This window comes from Aspergillus saccharolyticus (genome assembly GCF_003184585.1).
Source record: "Aspergillus saccharolyticus JOP 1030-1 unplaced genomic scaffold BP01scaffold_38, whole genome shotgun sequence".
NCBI classification, from domain to species: Eukaryota; Fungi; Ascomycota; class Eurotiomycetes; order Eurotiales; family Aspergillaceae; genus Aspergillus; species Aspergillus saccharolyticus.
The window spans coordinates 146,952-162,962 of record NW_020290648.1 but is presented as its reverse complement, the minus strand read 5'-3'; the positions used below and the strand labels follow the sequence as shown (position 1 = coordinate 162,962).

The window sequence follows — 16,011 nt, the reverse complement described above, 5'->3', positions numbered from 1 at the left end:
TGGTGCTTGTATGGCAATGGACGTATTTCAAGTAGATGTCCTGGGGGGCTGCTGTTGATGTTGTTGTTTATTAATACACCCATTTCGTACGGACTCAATTTACCAGTAAGTTGAGTCTAAAAAGAGAGTCTTCCTGGCCAATGCTACTATACATACAAGTCGCATCTGTCCGAGACACGCCAGGTCAACGGCGGAACCAGGTCAGGTGACCCGCCGGTTCTAGAATTCCTGCTCTTCACAAAATACACATCTATTCTCAAGTAGTCGTACGCAGAAGCTGCAATAGAGCATTCTACAATTGTTTGACTGCAGGCTTGTGGCTCGCCAGCGTCATACAACCTTCATGTGCGTGGTCTTATAGCCCCGTAAAGCTGAAGAGATCGATAAAAATCCGGCTGTACCACATCCGAACTTTTTCCAAGACAAGCGCAACAAAACTACTAATTATTGAACATTCGAAGCACCAAAGAGAGCCAGTCCCAGACCGCTGTGTACATAGCTCACAACATGCATGAATTCGAAGATGATGCTTCGCGGCGCGAAAAGTGCTTCACAAGTCTAGGCCAACTGCCGCCATTTGTCGATCCTAAGCAACCACCCACCAAGAAGGCTCCCTTCTCAGCCATCCTGGCTCATCCGTTCATTCACACGGTGGGCGCTACCTTGTATCTGTGCTATTCTAGTAGAACATTCTCATTGCTGACGACATCCAAGGTCGAAGTCACTCTGCCCAAAGAGGCCTACAGCACCATTCAGTCATCGCTCGAGAGCAGACTACAGAAACTCCGTTATGCGAGGGTGTTCATGTCCCTGTCGTCTCTATTGGAGACGGAGTTCTTCAACACCTACATCAAGACAGGTGAATTGTCTCCCGTCCCCATTATTCAATGGCCATGCCGCGCTGACACCTTCCAGGAAACATCCTCATGATCTCAGAGGGTCGGTCAGGCTCAGATAGTGTCTTCACTCTCCGCGACGGTAAGCACCCACGCGTACTCTCCGAGAATTCCCAACTAACCAGAACCCCAGGCATCTTGAAACTCGAGCTCAGCAGAGAAATTTACGAGCGCACCGGTCTGACCGGCAAGCCCATCCGCAGCGGCGGTAGAAAGCACGCCAAAGAACGATACGGTGCGTTGTGCTCAGGCTCCTCTAACTCCTTTCACAGAGAAGTACATTCTAACAGCTCAAACAGTTATTGAGCTCAACCTCCGCTTACCCTCCATGCTCCACGGCAAGAAGGGCTTCAAACGGATCGAATGGGCCTTCCAGAACGTCCTCAATCAATCCGTAGCATGGCTCTTCTTCGATCTATCATCTGATACGAATGGCATTGCCGATGGTAAACACCCTACCCTCCGCTTTGCAAAGAGGAACAAATGCAAGTAGCCAGCCACGAACTAACATCTTCAAGCCGATCAAACCCTCAAAGGCAACAACCCGCAAATTCTTCCCTGCGAACCAACCCTCACCGAACACCCGCAGGTCCTCGTCCCGCCTCTCGACACCCTCAAAATCACCCCGACCGGCCTCAACCCATCCGGCGCTGCTGCTGCTACTACTACTACTACTAAGACTATTACTGATCAAGAAGAACTGCGCGACCAATGCACCGAGATCTCCGACTGGCTAGCCATGGTGTCCCTCTCCTCGCCGCGCGTCACCGCCACGGACGACATAGATCCTTACTTGAGTCGATACAGCGTCCCCGATGCCGACGAGGCGCAGGCCACGGATCTCGTCTCGCTGCGGTGGCGCGGCTTGATCCCGGCCAAGTGGATTGTGGGCTTGGTTGTTCATTTACTGTGCGGTTGCTCCGATCCCCCAAAAACTTCTTGTGTAGCGGATGGGTGAGCTAACCTGAATATGTGTAGACGCGAGACGGCTGCTGGTGGCTCCGCTGCGTCGTCGGCTTGGTTTGCTCTCTCTGCGAATGCGCTGGCGAGGGAGGCCGTTGAAGCTCGCGACGGGTATTCGCTTCTGGTGCTGCCAGCGTTGACGGTACCGTTAGGGGACCCGGGACAGGAGACGGTGGGCAAGGAGGCAATTGTTGCGGCGAGGCGGTCGGGCAGGCACTTTGTTAGTTGGGAGTTTGTGGGGGCGTCGGTTGTGGTGTAAGAGGTTTGCGTGACGACTTGCTTCAGATTCCCCTCTTGAAAAGGCAAAATAGTGTTGGCTTATACCCCGTTCTAGAAGGATTGGGCATTCGGTGAAGAAGATGGAGATTTGTTGATAGTATAGAATAAATAGTATTATCATCTAGCGAAGTTCAGTGTTGACCGAGACATGATATCGTGACTTGAAACATGAATGTAACCAAAAAAACTATCGAACGAAATGCTCCAGTGGTTGCTGTCCATAGAAAACCAAACCCCAATCCATAATCCATAGCAAACAAACCCCAGCGCTCAAAATCACTCAACCAATGCATACTACATATAACCAGAACACCAGCAAAACATATCATCCGACAAGGTCATTGACCAAATCCTGCAGCACCGGTCGATTTCCAAGGACCTTGTTCCCGCTCATCAGCTTCGCCCCCTTCTTCGCTGCTTTCCTCAAGCCCTGCGGAGTGAGTCGCGTCTGTACCGGACTCAGCGGTTTACGGCCGCCTACCTTCTTGCCGGAAGAAACGGGGGAGCTTTTCTTCATTGGGCTAGGAATGATTCTTCCATGCAACGGCGACGCTTGCGTCGAGCCCGTGATCCTGTCAGACTCAAAGACATGATCGTCAAGAGCATTCTTTGGCAGGTCGTAAATCCATCCACGATCTTGAACCAGCTTCACGTATTTCCCGAGGAGCTCGTTGCCGTCGCGCAGGGTGCTTTTACTGCCGACCACAAGCAGCTTGGTGCGGGCTCGGGTGAAGGCGACGTTGACGCGGCGCCAATCCCGCAGTAGGTCACCAACATGGTTGTCTGCGTTGCTGCGGACGCAGCTTAGAATCACGATCTCTTTGTCACGGCCCTGAAATTTGTCGGCGGTGTGCATCTCGAGCTCTGGAAGGTAGTGGCTGAGGTTGAGTTTGAGAAGCGACAGTTGACTGCGATAGAACGTGATAACGCCGATGCTCCGTGCTGAGATACCACACGAGATGAGCGCCTTGACGAGCTGGGTACATATTATGACCTCGGTCGGGTTCACGATACGTGAGCCGTTGGTTTCATCTAGAGCCGGCGCGGCGAGGGTATCAGTGTTGACGAGGCGCGTTTTGGCAGACGGGTCGACGAGGTCCCGCAGCCAGCACCGGCCTTGATTTGTACCTAAGCAAACCTGCTTCTGATTCGGAGACTGCGGAAACTGACTAGGTTGATGCTGCTGCTTGATCCCGTCAATATTGGGGATTTCCAGAGAGCGTACTGCGACCTCTGGGGTTCCGCACTTGAGGTGACCGGAGTAAATGAGGTTGTTAGAAAGAAGCATAATGTCCTCGCACATACGGTATTGATGCTCGAGGTTGACGACAGACTCTGGATGGGCATCGGAAAGTAATTTAAAAAGGCTGACATCAAGACCACCTTCTTGGGCCTCCTTGTTTTGCACCAACGGCGGCAGTTGATAGTGATCACCAACAAGGATAAACGTTTTGGCCATTCGAATCGGACCTAGACATACAGGAAGCGTAATCTGGGATGCTTCGTCCACAATGCAGTAATCAAAGACTCTCTGACTGAAGATGCTGTGGCTGACTCCAAGACAAGTCGTTGCCACCACTTGTGATTCTTCGTATGAGGCCTTGAGCTCTTCAATAGTTTTCTTCGGAATCGCCGCAAGGTCGGCGAACTGTTGAACTTCTGGGTGCACCTTCGTAGGAGCGCCGACCCGCAGAATGCGGAAGTTGTCGTTTCGAATCTTTAGTAGAATATTATCCACAGCTGTATGGGTGTAAGAGGTGAGAAGCACACTCTTCCCTTGCGCAACCAATGCACGAATGATGTGGGCAATGGTCGTGGTCTTTCCCGTGCCGGGCATTCCAAGTACCAAAGCGTAGTCTCGAGCACTCATGACCTTGTCAATTGCTTGTCTCTGGTCGACGTTTAATTTCGCCTTGTCTACATTGGAAAGCGTATAGTCAGATGCCACAGGTTTGAATGTAGGGGCTTCACCCTCGATGATCAGTCGTCGCAGTTGCTGAGCTTGGAAAAGGTCCTTCTCCATCATGGAAACAAGGTTTGTTCGGACAATCGCCATGCCATTACTGAACTCGTCCTTGTCTAGGCGGTAAACAGTCTCTTCTTCTGAATCAATCGGTGGGGAAGAGACGTCGTCATCAAGTATCTCCATGATTCCCTTGAATGACTGATTGTGGTTGGCATCGAAACCTCTCATCCGCGTTCTACCGTGTAGCTTTCGGTCGACCGTGACGGTGATGCGTCTCGCGCTGACCTGGACGACGTAGCCATTTGCAAGTGCAAAATGGCCTTTCTCGTCAGACACCACAATTGGCTCTCCAATGCTGAGCTGGGACTCTGTGAAAGAGAAACCCGGAGCGGCGTGTTTCTTGTGGAAAGTATATCGAAACCGATTTATCTTCGGTCCTTCTTTGTCCTCATAGACAGATTCAGGATCGATCACGACGTTGCCAAAGCAGCGGCCAAGAGCTTCACGCTCACTACTCAGCAGAGTCCAGAGCTCGCGTTTGAACCTAATCATGCTTTGTTCCTCTTTAGTCAATAACTCATCCCATTTCCGAAAGAATTCCTGGTGTTGCGGGTTTAAGTGCTGAGTAGCTTTGACAAAGTCTTCACCAAGACCACTTGTTTCTCCATCTCCATTTTCGGCAAGCTTGTGGTAGATAAAGCAAGCGGTCTTCGAGTAGCACTTCTTGCAGAACGCAGCTTTCTTCACCATTGGAGGTAAATGTGTCTTTTGACGCATGTACCCGACCACACGATTGCGTTGCTGAATCATCTGGAGAAGTTCATGTCGAACGCCACGGATACGGAAAATCTTCGACGTTTCAAGGTAGTATAGTAGCCCGAATGTGCACTCAATATCTAAATTTTAGGAGAGTGTTAGCAATAAATCTCATATCCAGCTGTGCCAAAAGCTCGGGAAAAGCCTACCGTAACGATCAGAGAGAAGCAGTGTATACAGAGCGGTTTGAGCCCGATGGGCTTGGTTAGTGTCTCTGTTACCCGTTTTCAGCTCAAGAGGTACAAGAAGCGTCTTGTCTTGCCCTTGCTCTGAGCAGGCAATTTGAACTGTTGCGTCGATATTGCCTTTGAGTCCGTACATTGGGGACCAAATATGCTCCTCAACTTCAAGCAGCTTGTTTATGCTCAAGCTGAGCTTGGTGTTGTGCCGATCCTCGACTATCGAGTCCGCCTATTCTCGTGAGTTAGACCTGTACTCCAGCTGAGGAAAATAGACTCACACTTGGCTTCGGCTGGAGGAAGCGTTCGGCCCAGTCCTGTACGCCTGGCACTCTGCTCATAACATACTCGATGGCCTCTGCTACAGTCATGCGGATCAGATACAGATCCTCGATGCGCTTCACGATCACGTCCTGCACCAACAGCCTCAGCGAGGCTGTGTCCCAACGGTTGACCTTCAGAGCCTCTTGAAACAGCTCGTGGAATATGTTGCCAAAAACCTGTGCTCTTCCTACATCGGTGGTGTTTTTGATACGTTCCTGAAGGACAGCGCGGCGCTGACAAGTGACTGAATCGGCCACAATAGTCGCTGATACCAGATGATCCGGATGAAGTATCACCATATTAGCAGCATCATCAACTATGCATTGACCTGTGGCATCAAACTCTCCAATCAGGTGAATATACGATTCCTTGGTACATGGACTATCGAACCATGACTCTCGAAGGATGACCACTTTCTTGCTCTCCTTGGCACGTTCATCTTGTACAAGTAAAACCTGATTACAGTGTCAAAAGACTGGGGCGGTAGCGGGGGCTTTGAGGGCGTGCAATAGGCTGACCTGCTCTGGTTGGACGCGTCCTTTTGGGGTTTTATACGCCGACTCCGCGATATCAATGATCAAATAACGTTTGATAGTTTGTCGACTTCTAATATTCTATGAAACAGATACTTAGCATATCTATAACGTGCATGGATTCACTAGGAGAGACAAACATGGTTCGATCCATCCACTCCTGATTGCCTCATAGATTGTTCGATAGCATTTATATCTAGGCTACCATCGTCGAATTCACCACCAGAGAAAAATTCGGAATCTTTTTCCGTCTCGTTGTTTGATCCAGCTGTCGCTGCAAAATAGCGCCGAGGTCCAGTGCCGGACAGCGGCTGTTCTGGCACGCTTGGACCTTTGGGTATGGGCCTCGCTAACTTCATGCTTGGTATCTTATCACACTCGGCAAAAAGATCTTCTATATTGTCGGAAAGGTCATCAAAATCATCGTCGAATTCGTCACCGTCAAGGTCAAATTCTTTGTTATCTGTCATGGTCACATCCACATCTGGGTTCGTTGTGTCAGTGGCAGCGCAAGTCGTTACTTCATGGAGGAGGGGGGCTCCTCCATTTCGCAGCGCCGCCGTCGGACTTGCAGGGGCCGGGTTCTCTGCAAGATTGCGCGGCGGCTTATCTTCCACAAAGGGATCCATTGAGGCTTCCGCAAGTTCAAGGAAATCCTCATCAAAGTCGTCGTCTCCATAGTCTGAAGACAAGTCGCCACCAAGCTCTGTTCTTTGCGGAACAGTCTCGGTCTCAAGGGAAAAAAGCACATTCTTGGTTGTCTTCGGAGAGCCGCAAGGGCTCCTGCCCTCTGCTGGAGACGCCAGATTACTCTTTGATGGCTTGCCCCTCTTTGGGACTGGGGACGAGTCGGGCGCAATTGATCTTTCAGGTACCTTCTGCAAGGTCTTCTCTATCTGCTCAACGAGTGTAGTGAGATTGGAAACTCGTTTGTTGCCCGAATCGACGACATTACTCCTTGTCCTGGAGAAAATACTGCGACCCGTACCAAACCTTTCGTGATCCACCCTTCTCCGTTTCGTCTTAGAAGTAGGCCATTCAGCGTTGCAGCTATTTGAACGTCTTAGCCCAGACGAGCCTCGACCTGTTCGAGCTGATACGGGGGTTTGTGGGGAAGATGAAAGCAATTGCGCAAAGCGTGGTTGAGGGAGTTCGCTGGTGCCATTGCCAAGGGACTTGCCCACATAGTTATTCCATAGTTCAGTGGCAAGGTCGTGCTGAGGGGTTCTACTCAGAGGCGAATCGTTTCTTGGGTCCAAAGATCCTTTTCGCTTGCTTTTCGAGGTTGCTGCCAGAGGGGAACTAGTTGGCGACGAGCTGTGCCGACGTTTCTTGCCGTGCATTGCAGGTGTTTGTGACATTGAATCGGCGTTTGAGCTCGGAGGAACATGTTGCCAAGTGACATAGTCTTCGGGCGTAAACTCTTGTCCCGGGGCGCTATTGAAGGCATCCTCAGCATTGCTAATCAGATCTGCGAGGGGTATCCGATTTCCTGGTGTATGAGGACAGTCTCTGACAGGCTTCGATTCGGTTGTTTTGATTGTATGTAAATTGCCATCCGATCCTGGTTGCCTTTGTTCCACCACACCATTCAGCCATGACGTTTGATTCTCCTTGTTGGCATGACCTTTCGTTGCGGGCTTTTGAGGGGTCTTCTCTGGATTTTGTGTATCTTTGCTGTAACGAAAAGCGTCAAGCTTAGAGCGAGATTGAGAAGAGATCTTGTATGCTCCTGGAGCTCGGTTCATGGTGTTGATTGCTGTTGCTGATAGTAGGAGCGAGGCTATATCAACGATCACGGAAGATATCTTCAGCAACGGAGGAGGGGCAGTTGATGGCGATGGTAGCGCTGAAACGGAAGCCGTAATAACGCCTACATTCGTTAGACAAGCGATGGTAATCTGTTGGGCAGAATTGGCAGAATTGAAGTACGTCGCATTCGATGTGAACGCAATATGACTTGGTGGTTGAAGGTAAGGGCAGCTTCCAATGCAGCGCGATGCGATAAGCCCATCTACTTAGCTAGTCCTACACGCGTCGCGCGTCGAGTGCTCCTGCCTCAGGTATGACTTTTTCCCATGCTAACTGCCTGGAATGTCAGGCAGAAAGGCGGACCGGGAAATTTGCCCAATTTGGACTAGCGGCTGTGACCCCAGCAAGTCATCGGCCTTTTGCGGCTTCTGAACATCAACCGCTCGTCCGTCTCGTCACCCCTCCACCTAAGCTCCTCCTACCGCTCCGACGAAAGAAGTCCAATCCCGAAGTCGCTCAATTGACTCGACACTTGCTATCGCTGGTCGACCGGATTGTTTGGATTCGGTGTTTCGTGCCATAAGCCCTTGCTTCGTTGCCCTAAGACAGGGATCTTCACCCGCCACCGCCTGTCCCATATTGTCCAGCTTGGGGTTCCTCCAACCTCAACAGATACACGCCACACTCACAATGTCTGCTCGCCCATTGTCGTCCTGCCTGCGCGCCCGCTGCTCTACCCTCCGGGCTCAGAATGTTCAGGGTTTCTCGACCCGCAGCAACCTTCGTGCCGCCGACCACGGTGACCACTACGACCCCCCGACCGGATACCTCTTTGGCCTAAAGCCCGGCCAGAAATATCAGAAGGAAGGCTGGGAGAACCTGTGGTACTACGGATTCATTGGCAGTCTGCTCGTTACTGGTGTCGCATATGTTTTCAAGCCCGACACTTCGTACGTCAAACCCCCGTCACTTCTGAGCTTCTCCGCTCGCTTTCTTGTCCTACCGAGCTCCATCGTAGTTTCCGGGTGGGGTTCTTTGCTCGTCTTCGCTGACACGTTCCTTAGGATACAAACATGGGCTCTCGAAGAGGCTCGCCGGCGGCTGGAGGCCGAGGGTATCCTTGAGGATCCTGACAAGACCCAGCGCAACTGAAGCGCACAAATTCGAGTTCTCCCTTGTACTTTGTACATAGATTGGCCGGGCGTGGAAGACGGTTTTGATTGAATGGTTACACGTGTTTTCAGGCACTTACCGGTCCGATCCTAGACAGGGTTTTCTAGTTTACTGTTCGCTTTTCTTTTCTTTCTTTCCTGTTACCTGCGTGTATCTTGTCATCTTATATCCTTTCATTGGGTCGCTTTATGAGGTTAGGAGCGGAAGAGAAAATCTACAAGGCTTTTGGGTCAACCTAAACTCTTGCAATTGTCCCTAGAATCCGTTCAATTGAGGGTGCGATTATCTTTCATATACCAATCACGTTCATACCTCGAAATGACTGGGAATCAGGTGCAAGGCTATCTCAACTGTTTCTGGGATTCTCTATACCTGCGGATATATGTCTGTACGTCTGAGTAAGGGCATCTCTCTCCGAACCTTGGCGAGCAGGTCCAGGTCGATGTCAGCCACAGCAATTTGCGGCTCCTCGTATTCATCCCCGAGTTTCGCTACCACCTCTCCCCAAGGATTCACAATCATCGAGTGGCCATAGCTTATCCGCTTCTCATTGTGTGGCCCTGCCTGTGCAGCTGCTACCACATATGACTGTGTTTCGATGGCTCTGGCCCTCAGGAGAGTTTCCCAGTGTGCTCTACCGGTGGGGACAGTAAAGGCTGATGGGTAAACAATGACCTGGGCGTCTTGTCGTCTCAAAGCCAGACTTAGCTCCGGAAAGCGCAGCTTGGAGAACTATGAGTTAGACTGAACATGGCTGGACGTTGTCAATACATGACCTACGTCAAAACAGATAGACAGGCCCACGCGCCCAATAGGCGTTTCAAAAGGCGGCCGAATCTCCATGCCCTTTTCGACACTCCTGGAGATGAAGGTCAGTGAACTATAGCCAGCTAGTATCAGGAGGGGTCAACCCACGCGCTTTCTTTTAATACTGGCCCGCCTTTGATATCGACGTCGAACAGATGAACTTTCTGGTAGCGCTGTGTTATGGCACCGGTGTCATCGATCCAAATGAGTGTGTTCTTCGTCCTGCCATTCGAGGCTGGTTCATGAATGCCAACATTGATATGAAGCTTGGCTTGTTTAGCTTCCTTCTGTAGACCTAGGACAAATTCACTATCTTGCACGCTCCGTGCAAGAGATATCGTTTCAGCAGGCGATGAGCCAATATAATCTGAGGCTTCGGGAAGGAACAGCGCCTGATGTAGCTTGGTTAATGATGACTATTGGGCTCAGCATCAGTGGCCTCACTTTTGCACCAGCTGCAGCTGCCTTTCGGACCAGCGTCTGGCATTGCGCCAGGTTGGCTGTCAGACTCGCAGTCGAACATAATTGACCCACGGCCTATAGCATCGAGGCATGTATATCAGTGATTTGATGCGGTGGATAACATGAGAGGTCAAACCGAATGCCTACTGCGAGAACCATATTTCCCAGATGGTCTAGACTTGATTACTCCGTGGGCGAATCCAAATGATGGCAGGTTTCAAGTGGGATGATGGTGAAGTATGCCCTCTTATACGGCACCCGCCAGTAGATGCCCGCAATCACGTCGGCAGACTTTCCCGATTTGGGCGCCGCCATTGCCATCCCGCTTCAAATCGTCAGAAATGGGCGAACCTCCCCGACAGCAACCACCCAGCCCACCAGCCAGGCTTTCAGCAAATAAATCACAGGGCTGTTCTAGGTGCAGTCGCAATTCAGGCAAGATGAAGAGCTTACGGAGGGACCTCTCTTCGAACCCACAGGCTCAAAATGTCACCAGCAAAGTCTTCGTTCGGTCCACGAAAAGTGGAAAGGTGCAGAAGATCGTCCGCGAGCTCTATCTAAGACAGGACATCCCGTGCTCATCGAAGCTTTGCTCGGTCTGCCCGTCAGTCGCGCCAGCAGATGCGAATGGAAATAGTGAGTCCGATGACTCCGGCTCCTTCGTTAATGGTGAAAGTGGCTAATGCGACGAATCTTTAGTTTCGCCGTTCGTCCTGTCCGAACAACCCGCGGGCACCAAAGCTTTCCCGCGCGGCCATTACCTCGTCCCCGACACGAATGCGCTGCTGAATGGAATGGACCTCTTCGAACATACTGGGGCTTTCTACGATGTCGTTATTCTACAGACCGTCCTTGAGGAGCTGCGAAACCAGTCTCTTCCCCTCTACAACCGCTTGCTTGCACTGATCAAGACCGACGAGAAGCGCTTCTATCTCTTCTTCAACGAGTTTCGCTTGGAGACCCATATCCGGCGTGGCCCCGACGAGTCGATCAACGACAGAAATGACCGAGCCGTGAGAGCTGTGGCGAAGTGGTACCAGGAACATCTGCAGTCCACGGCCAAGAAGGGCAAGAAAGAGCGGTCGATCCCGGCTATTGTTGTCATTACCGACGACAAGGAAAATCTACGGAAGTCAAAGGAGGAGGGTATCACAGCGCTGTCCTTGACGGATTACGTTTCGGGCTTGGACGACTCCGACAGATTGCTGGACATGATTAACGAATCGAGAGAGGCGAGAGAAGCAAAGGGCGCACGCGGAGAGCTCTTCTACCCGGAATATTATACTATGTCGAAACTTCAGACGGGAATCAGAGCGGGAACACTGCATCAGGGTGTTTTCAACGTCTCGCCATACAACTATTTGGAGGGCTCGGTCAATGTTCCGGCGTTCGACAAGCCCCTGCTGATCCTTGGTCGCGACAACAGTAACCGAGCTATCTCTGGAGATGTGGTCGTGATTGAGGTGCTGCCTAAGGACCAGTGGAAAACACCGTCGACGAAGCTCGTCGATGAGGAAGCTGTAACCAAGAACGACAACCCGGACGCCGAGGACAACGAGGCTGTTGTCACCGACAGAGAACGGAGAGCTTTGCAGGAGGAGGTCAAGAAAGCCCACGGAAAGACTTCTGAGGGCAGGCCACAGCCGACGGCCAAGGTTGTCGGTGTGATGAAGCGGAACTGGCGCCAATACGTTGGTCATGTTGATTCAGGTTCAGCAGGCTCGCAGACCAGCTCAAGCCGTCGACAGCAAAATGTCTTTGTTCTGCCCATGGATAAACGTGTGCCGAAGATCAGACTTCGCACTAGGCAAGCTGCTGATCTTATGGGCCAGCGTATCTTGGTTACTATTGACGCCTGGGATCGCGATTCACGATACCCTACCGGACACTTCATCCGGTCATTGGGAGAATTGGAAACCAAGGGAGCTGAGACGGAGGCTTTGTTACTTGAGTATGATGTTCAGTACAAGCCCTTCCCCAAGGTTGTTTTGGACTGCCTTCCTGCAGAAGGCCATGATTGGAAAGTCCCTGCAAACAAAGAGGATATTGGCTGGAAGGGCCGGAGAGATCTCAGAGATCTCCTTATCTGCAGTATCGATCCGCCTGGCTGTCAGGATATTGACGACGCTCTGCATGCACGACCATTGCCCAATGGCAACTTCGAAGTCGGTGTTCACATCGCCGATGTCTCACATTTCGTCAAGCCTAACAACGCGATGGACCTTGAGGCTTCGCAGCGTGGAACAACAGTCTATCTGGTTGACAAACGTATTGACATGTTGCCACACTTGCTCGGTACGGACCTTTGCTCCCTCAAGCCGTATGTGGAGCGGTATGCCTTCTCCGTCTTGTGGGAAATGACCCCCAATGCGGAGGTAGTTTCCGCGGATTTCACCAAGTCTGTTATCCGGTCTCGCGAAGCCTTTAGTTATGAGAAGGCTCAGAAGCGGATTGACGACCCGAAACAAACTGACGAGTTGACCGAGAGCATGCGCACCCTACTGCGCTTCTCCAAGATCCTCCGACAGAAGCGTATGGACGCAGGTGCTCTGAACCTCGCCTCTCCTGAAGTCCGCATCGAGGCGGACAACGACGAAGTTGGCGATCCCCTTGCTGATGTGAAGACCAAGGCCATGCTCGAGACAAACAGCCTCGTTGAAGAGTTCATGCTTCACGCCAACATCACTGTCGCCACCAAGATCTACAGCACCTTCTCCCAGACCGCCATGCTCCGCCGCCACGCCACCCCTCCCCCGCAGAACTTTGAAGAACTTATCAACCAGCTCGTCAAGAAGCGAGACATGAGACTCGACGTCTCCAGCTCCCGGGCACTGGCCGACTCCCTTGACCGGTGCGTCGACGAGAAGAACCCCTTCTTCAACACCTTGGTCCGCATCCTGGCCACGCGCTGCATGACCTCGGCCGAGTACTTCTGCGCGGGTGCCCACGCGGAGTCAGAGTTCCGCCACTACGGTCTCGCCTCGCCAATCTACACGCACTTCACATCCCCGATTCGCCGCTACGCTGATCTGCTCGTCCACCGCCAACTAGCGTCAGCGATCGGTTACGAAGGCGAGGACGGCCGCGCCGTCGTAGAGGGCGTCATGACGCGCAACCGACTGGAGGACATCTGCCGCAACATCAACTACCGGCACCGTAACGCGCAATTCGCGGGTCGTGCCAGCATCGAGTACTACGTCGGCCAGGCGCTCAAGGCGCGCGGCGAGAAGATGGCCGCCGACGGCGTCGACGGCGGCATTGAGGAGGAAGGTTACGTGATGCGCGTGTTCGAGAACGGCGTCGTCGTCTTCGTGCCCCGCTTCGGCATCGAGGGCGTCGTTCGCCTCGAGGACTTTGTCCTGCCCCGCGACGCCGCCCTGCGCACCGTCGCCGAGCGCCGCGAGCTCGTCGTCCGCCGCCAGAGCGACTTCGACAGCGAGGAGTACACCCTCCGCGTCTCGGACAAGGGCCAGTCTGATGCAGAGCAAGGCGTCACGGTTGAGCTGTTCCAGAAGGTCAAGGTCAATGTCAGCTCCGTCAAGGAGGAAGGTGGTCGCGGTGCTGGGAAGCGCAGAGTCCGGATCTTGATTCTGGGCGCTTAGAGGATATACTTCACAAAGAGAAGACAAGATAAAAAACAAAAAGTGTTAGTTTCCGTCCATTTATGACTTGGCACAATTCAAGAAAGGAACTTGGGCGTCTAAAGGTGTCTTTCGTAGGATGACTGTACGTTACTGTATGGGTGTTGATTGTGGTTAATATAAAATTCTATCTTTAGAGATACATGGGCCTCTCTGTCTTCATCCCTAGAAAAAAACTATAGACTATACTCTTTGCAACGAAACCATCCGACGCAGAAGACTAAAGGAAGACCATAGACTCCACTTCGGTGCCCTGTGGGGAGCTGGCTGGGCTTCCGGCCCCGCCGCGGTATCCTCGATCTTGGATGCTTTCGCAGCACCCTTTACCCCCGTCGCAGGAGACGATCCACCCGGCGTGTGCTCTGCAGCGGCGGCATGCGCCAACTCCGCGATCTTCCACCCCCGCACTACCCAGAGACACAAGGCCGCGCCGATGTACATAAACCCAGTGAAGATCTGGACGCGCAGGTACACCGCGTCCCGGGCGTGATTGTCGCGTAACAGCAGGGCGACCGGCTCCGACACGGTGCAGGGGGCTACCAGCACTAACCAGGTGATGCTCAATCCGCTGGGAAGATCGCGGAGGCCGATGATTTCGCTCGCGACGGGGGCGACGGTCGCCCAGTAGGTGCCGGCGACGGTGCCGACGAGCACGGCGAAGAAGCAGACGACGCCCATGCTGCGCGCGAAGGTCCAGATGACCAGGCAGAAGAGGCCGCACAGGAAGGTGAGGAAGGTGGCGATGTTGATGCGGCCCAGACGGTCGCTGAACATGCCCACGAAGGGGCGGCCGAGACCCTGGCCGAGGTTCAGAAGGGCGCTGACCACGCTGCCCTGGTGGGAAGTGAGACCGACGGAGAGGGCGAAGTTGGCGACGCTGAAGAGCAGAGCCACGTAGCCGAGCATACTAAAAACGCCCCAGCCGAGGAACAGGAGAAATTCCGGCCGCTTGAGCAGCGGCAGCGCGAAGGGCTGGTGGCGGCTGCCGACAGCTTGATTCCGGTCCCGTAGGAGGTTGGCGCACACCAGATTGACAACGCAGGCGATGATGCCGAGTATGCGGAAGGCCCAGGCCAGGCCTAGGCGAGGAATGATGGCGCCGACGGCGAGAGAGTACATGAGTCCTCCGAGACCGGAGCCGGCGGCATTGATTCCCATCGCGAGGCTGCGGCGCCGCGAGAACCACTGCGGGATAATCCCGACGGTCCCGACGAAAAGGAAACCCATGCCCCAGCCGAAGCAGACACCTTGGCTGAGGAAGATGTGCCATCGTTGTGTTGCAAATGAGGAGCCGATGAGCGAGAGCGTTTCGAAGAAGACGCCCAGATTGAGGGTGAATCGGGTGCCGAAGACATGGATGAGGTACGTAGCCACCGGGGCCACGAGGAGCGCACACGAGATACTTAAGCCTCCAGTGAAGGCGTAGGAGAGGTCGGAGGTGTTGGGAAATACGTCGTGAGAGAGGTAGTAGGAGAGAAACACGCCGTAACTCTGTGCCAAGTGGTTAGCCATCGGAGGTTCCTTCACGCTATCTTGCCAGTAATGACTACTGACGCTGTTTATTCCCCAGGTGTGAGCATTGATCCAGAACACACAAGCGACACAGACCCAGCCGTATCCTCCATCAGGGGGAACGTCTTGCTCATACTTCGACTCTGCGTCTAGCGGAGCCGACTGTGGTGGTTGATCAAGGTCAGAGGGAAGTTCTAGGTTCGGACCACCATCATGTTCTCGTGAATGGATCATGTCAACGGGAGGATTGTCTGTCATGATCAATCACATCTAGCCAGCAAGAATAGAGTTGAGAAGCAAGAAGCATGGGACTAGATCTCGTCCGGTTGACCTTTAAATCAGATCCTTAAACAAGAAGGCAAATGCAGGCTTATTCCGGATGCGAATCAACCCCCGCCCTGAGCAAAGGAGAAGAGTGCAAACAGAAGGCTAGGAAGAGGAGAATAAGCGCATCTCCAAGGGTGCAAGAGATTTGAGCCAAAGCAAAGGCTCAAGCAAAGGCAGAGTCTGAAGCGAACGATGTGTCATTGATTCATTCACCTAACTACTAACAAGATTGGGCTCAATTCCAACTAGTCAAAAAGTGTGGAAGGCGAGATAGTCGGCGAGCTGTCCGACTCGAACAGAAACATTATTGGGTCAAGAACCATTGGCAGGCATGGGGACAGCATCTGGGCTCAGTGAAAAGGGTCCTGCTGTGCCGATTGA

The 16,011-nt window shown here is 52.7% G+C and overlaps 6 protein-coding genes across 6 annotated transcripts; 3 read left to right on the top strand and 3 right to left on the bottom strand.

Moving 5' to 3' along the window:
- Positions 1–272: 272 nt before the first annotated feature.
- On the top strand, positions 273–2,221 carry BP01DRAFT_359738 (ribonuclease P protein subunit p40). Its single transcript, XM_025575757.1, has 7 exons — positions 273–651; positions 715–859; positions 916–978; positions 1,030–1,131; positions 1,196–1,342; positions 1,415–1,805; positions 1,875–2,221. Exons 1-7 carry the CDS (start codon positions 508–510, stop codon positions 2,116–2,118), a joined length of 1,236 nt encoding a protein of 411 aa, XP_025428101.1. The 5' UTR covers positions 273–507; the 3' UTR covers positions 2,119–2,221.
- Positions 2,222–5,938: 3,717 nt separating this feature from the next.
- On the bottom strand, positions 5,939–7,704 carry BP01DRAFT_262926 (bifunctional ATP-dependent DNA helicase/ssDNA endodeoxyribonuclease DNA2; the record flags this gene model as incomplete). The annotated part of the gene is made up of 2 exons (XM_025571319.1): positions 5,939–6,037; positions 6,115–7,704. Coding segments are annotated over 2 exons (1,689 nt in total), but the record flags the coding sequence as incomplete, so codon positions are not given.
- A 455-nt stretch (positions 7,705–8,159) lies between these two features.
- BP01DRAFT_359736 (uncharacterized protein) lies at positions 8,160–9,186 on the top strand. Its single transcript, XM_025575756.1, has 2 exons — positions 8,160–8,658; positions 8,773–9,186. Exons 1-2 carry the CDS (start codon positions 8,399–8,401, stop codon positions 8,858–8,860), a joined length of 348 nt encoding a protein of 115 aa, XP_025428099.1. The 5' UTR covers positions 8,160–8,398; the 3' UTR covers positions 8,861–9,186.
- Positions 9,133–10,371, bottom strand: BP01DRAFT_418219 (carbon-nitrogen hydrolase family protein). The gene is made up of 5 exons (XM_025579311.1): positions 10,298–10,371; positions 10,133–10,225; positions 9,797–10,080; positions 9,662–9,740; positions 9,133–9,604 (listed from the first exon to the last, which is right to left on the bottom strand). Exons 1-5 carry the CDS (start codon positions 10,307–10,309, stop codon positions 9,248–9,250), a joined length of 825 nt encoding a protein of 274 aa, XP_025428098.1. The 5' UTR covers positions 10,310–10,371; the 3' UTR covers positions 9,133–9,247.
- Positions 10,372–10,525: 154 nt separating this feature from the next.
- BP01DRAFT_394502 (exosome catalytic subunit DIS3) lies at positions 10,526–13,905 on the top strand. Its single transcript, XM_025578328.1, has 2 exons — positions 10,526–10,786; positions 10,850–13,905. The coding sequence occupies exons 1-2, from the start codon at positions 10,591–10,593 to the stop codon at positions 13,750–13,752; spliced, it is 3,099 nt and encodes a 1,032-aa protein (XP_025428097.1). The 5' UTR covers positions 10,526–10,590; the 3' UTR covers positions 13,753–13,905.
- On the bottom strand, positions 13,864–15,840 carry BP01DRAFT_141775 (MCT family MFS transporter). The gene is made up of 2 exons (XM_025570555.1): positions 15,346–15,840; positions 13,864–15,282 (listed from the first exon to the last, which is right to left on the bottom strand). The coding sequence occupies exons 1-2, from the start codon at positions 15,559–15,561 to the stop codon at positions 13,975–13,977; spliced, it is 1,524 nt and encodes a 507-aa protein (XP_025428096.1). The 5' UTR covers positions 15,562–15,840; the 3' UTR covers positions 13,864–13,974.
- Between the last annotated feature and the right edge of the window lie 171 nt (positions 15,841–16,011).

Bases quoted from the DNA above. Each gene is read 5' to 3' on its own strand.
- BP01DRAFT_394502 (XM_025578328.1), top strand. From the start codon at position 10,591: ATGAAGAGCTTACGGAGGGACCTCTCTTCGAACCCACAGGCTCAAAAT. The intron at 10,787-10,849 runs GTGAGTCCGATG...ACGAATCTTTAG, and splicing joins AGCAGATGCGAATGGAAATA to TTTCGCCGTTCGTCCTGTCC.
- BP01DRAFT_359738 (XM_025575757.1), top strand. From the start codon at position 508: ATGCATGAATTCGAAGATGATGCTTCGCGGCGCGAAAAGTGCTTCACA. The intron at 1,343-1,414 runs GTAAACACCCTA...AACATCTTCAAG, and splicing joins TACGAATGGCATTGCCGATG to CCGATCAAACCCTCAAAGGC. The intron at 1,806-1,874 runs GTGCGGTTGCTC...GAATATGTGTAG, and splicing joins GGCTTGGTTGTTCATTTACT to ACGCGAGACGGCTGCTGGTG.
- BP01DRAFT_141775 (XM_025570555.1), bottom strand. From the start codon at position 15,561: ATGACAGACAATCCTCCCGTTGACATGATCCATTCACGAGAACATGAT. The intron at 15,283-15,345 runs GTCAGTAGTCAT...CACTTGGCACAG, and splicing joins ACACCTGGGGAATAAACAGC to AGTTACGGCGTGTTTCTCTC.
- BP01DRAFT_359736 (XM_025575756.1), top strand. From the start codon at position 8,399: ATGTCTGCTCGCCCATTGTCGTCCTGCCTGCGCGCCCGCTGCTCTACC. The intron at 8,659-8,772 runs GTACGTCAAACC...CACGTTCCTTAG, and splicing joins GTTTTCAAGCCCGACACTTC to GATACAAACATGGGCTCTCG.
- BP01DRAFT_418219 (XM_025579311.1), bottom strand. The intron at 10,081-10,132 runs GTGAGGCCACTG...AAGCTACATCAG, and splicing joins CAGCTGCAGCTGGTGCAAAA to GCGCTGTTCCTTCCCGAAGC. The intron at 9,741-9,796 runs GTGGGTTGACCC...CTTCATCTCCAG, and splicing joins CCAGTATTAAAAGAAAGCGC to GAGTGTCGAAAAGGGCATGG.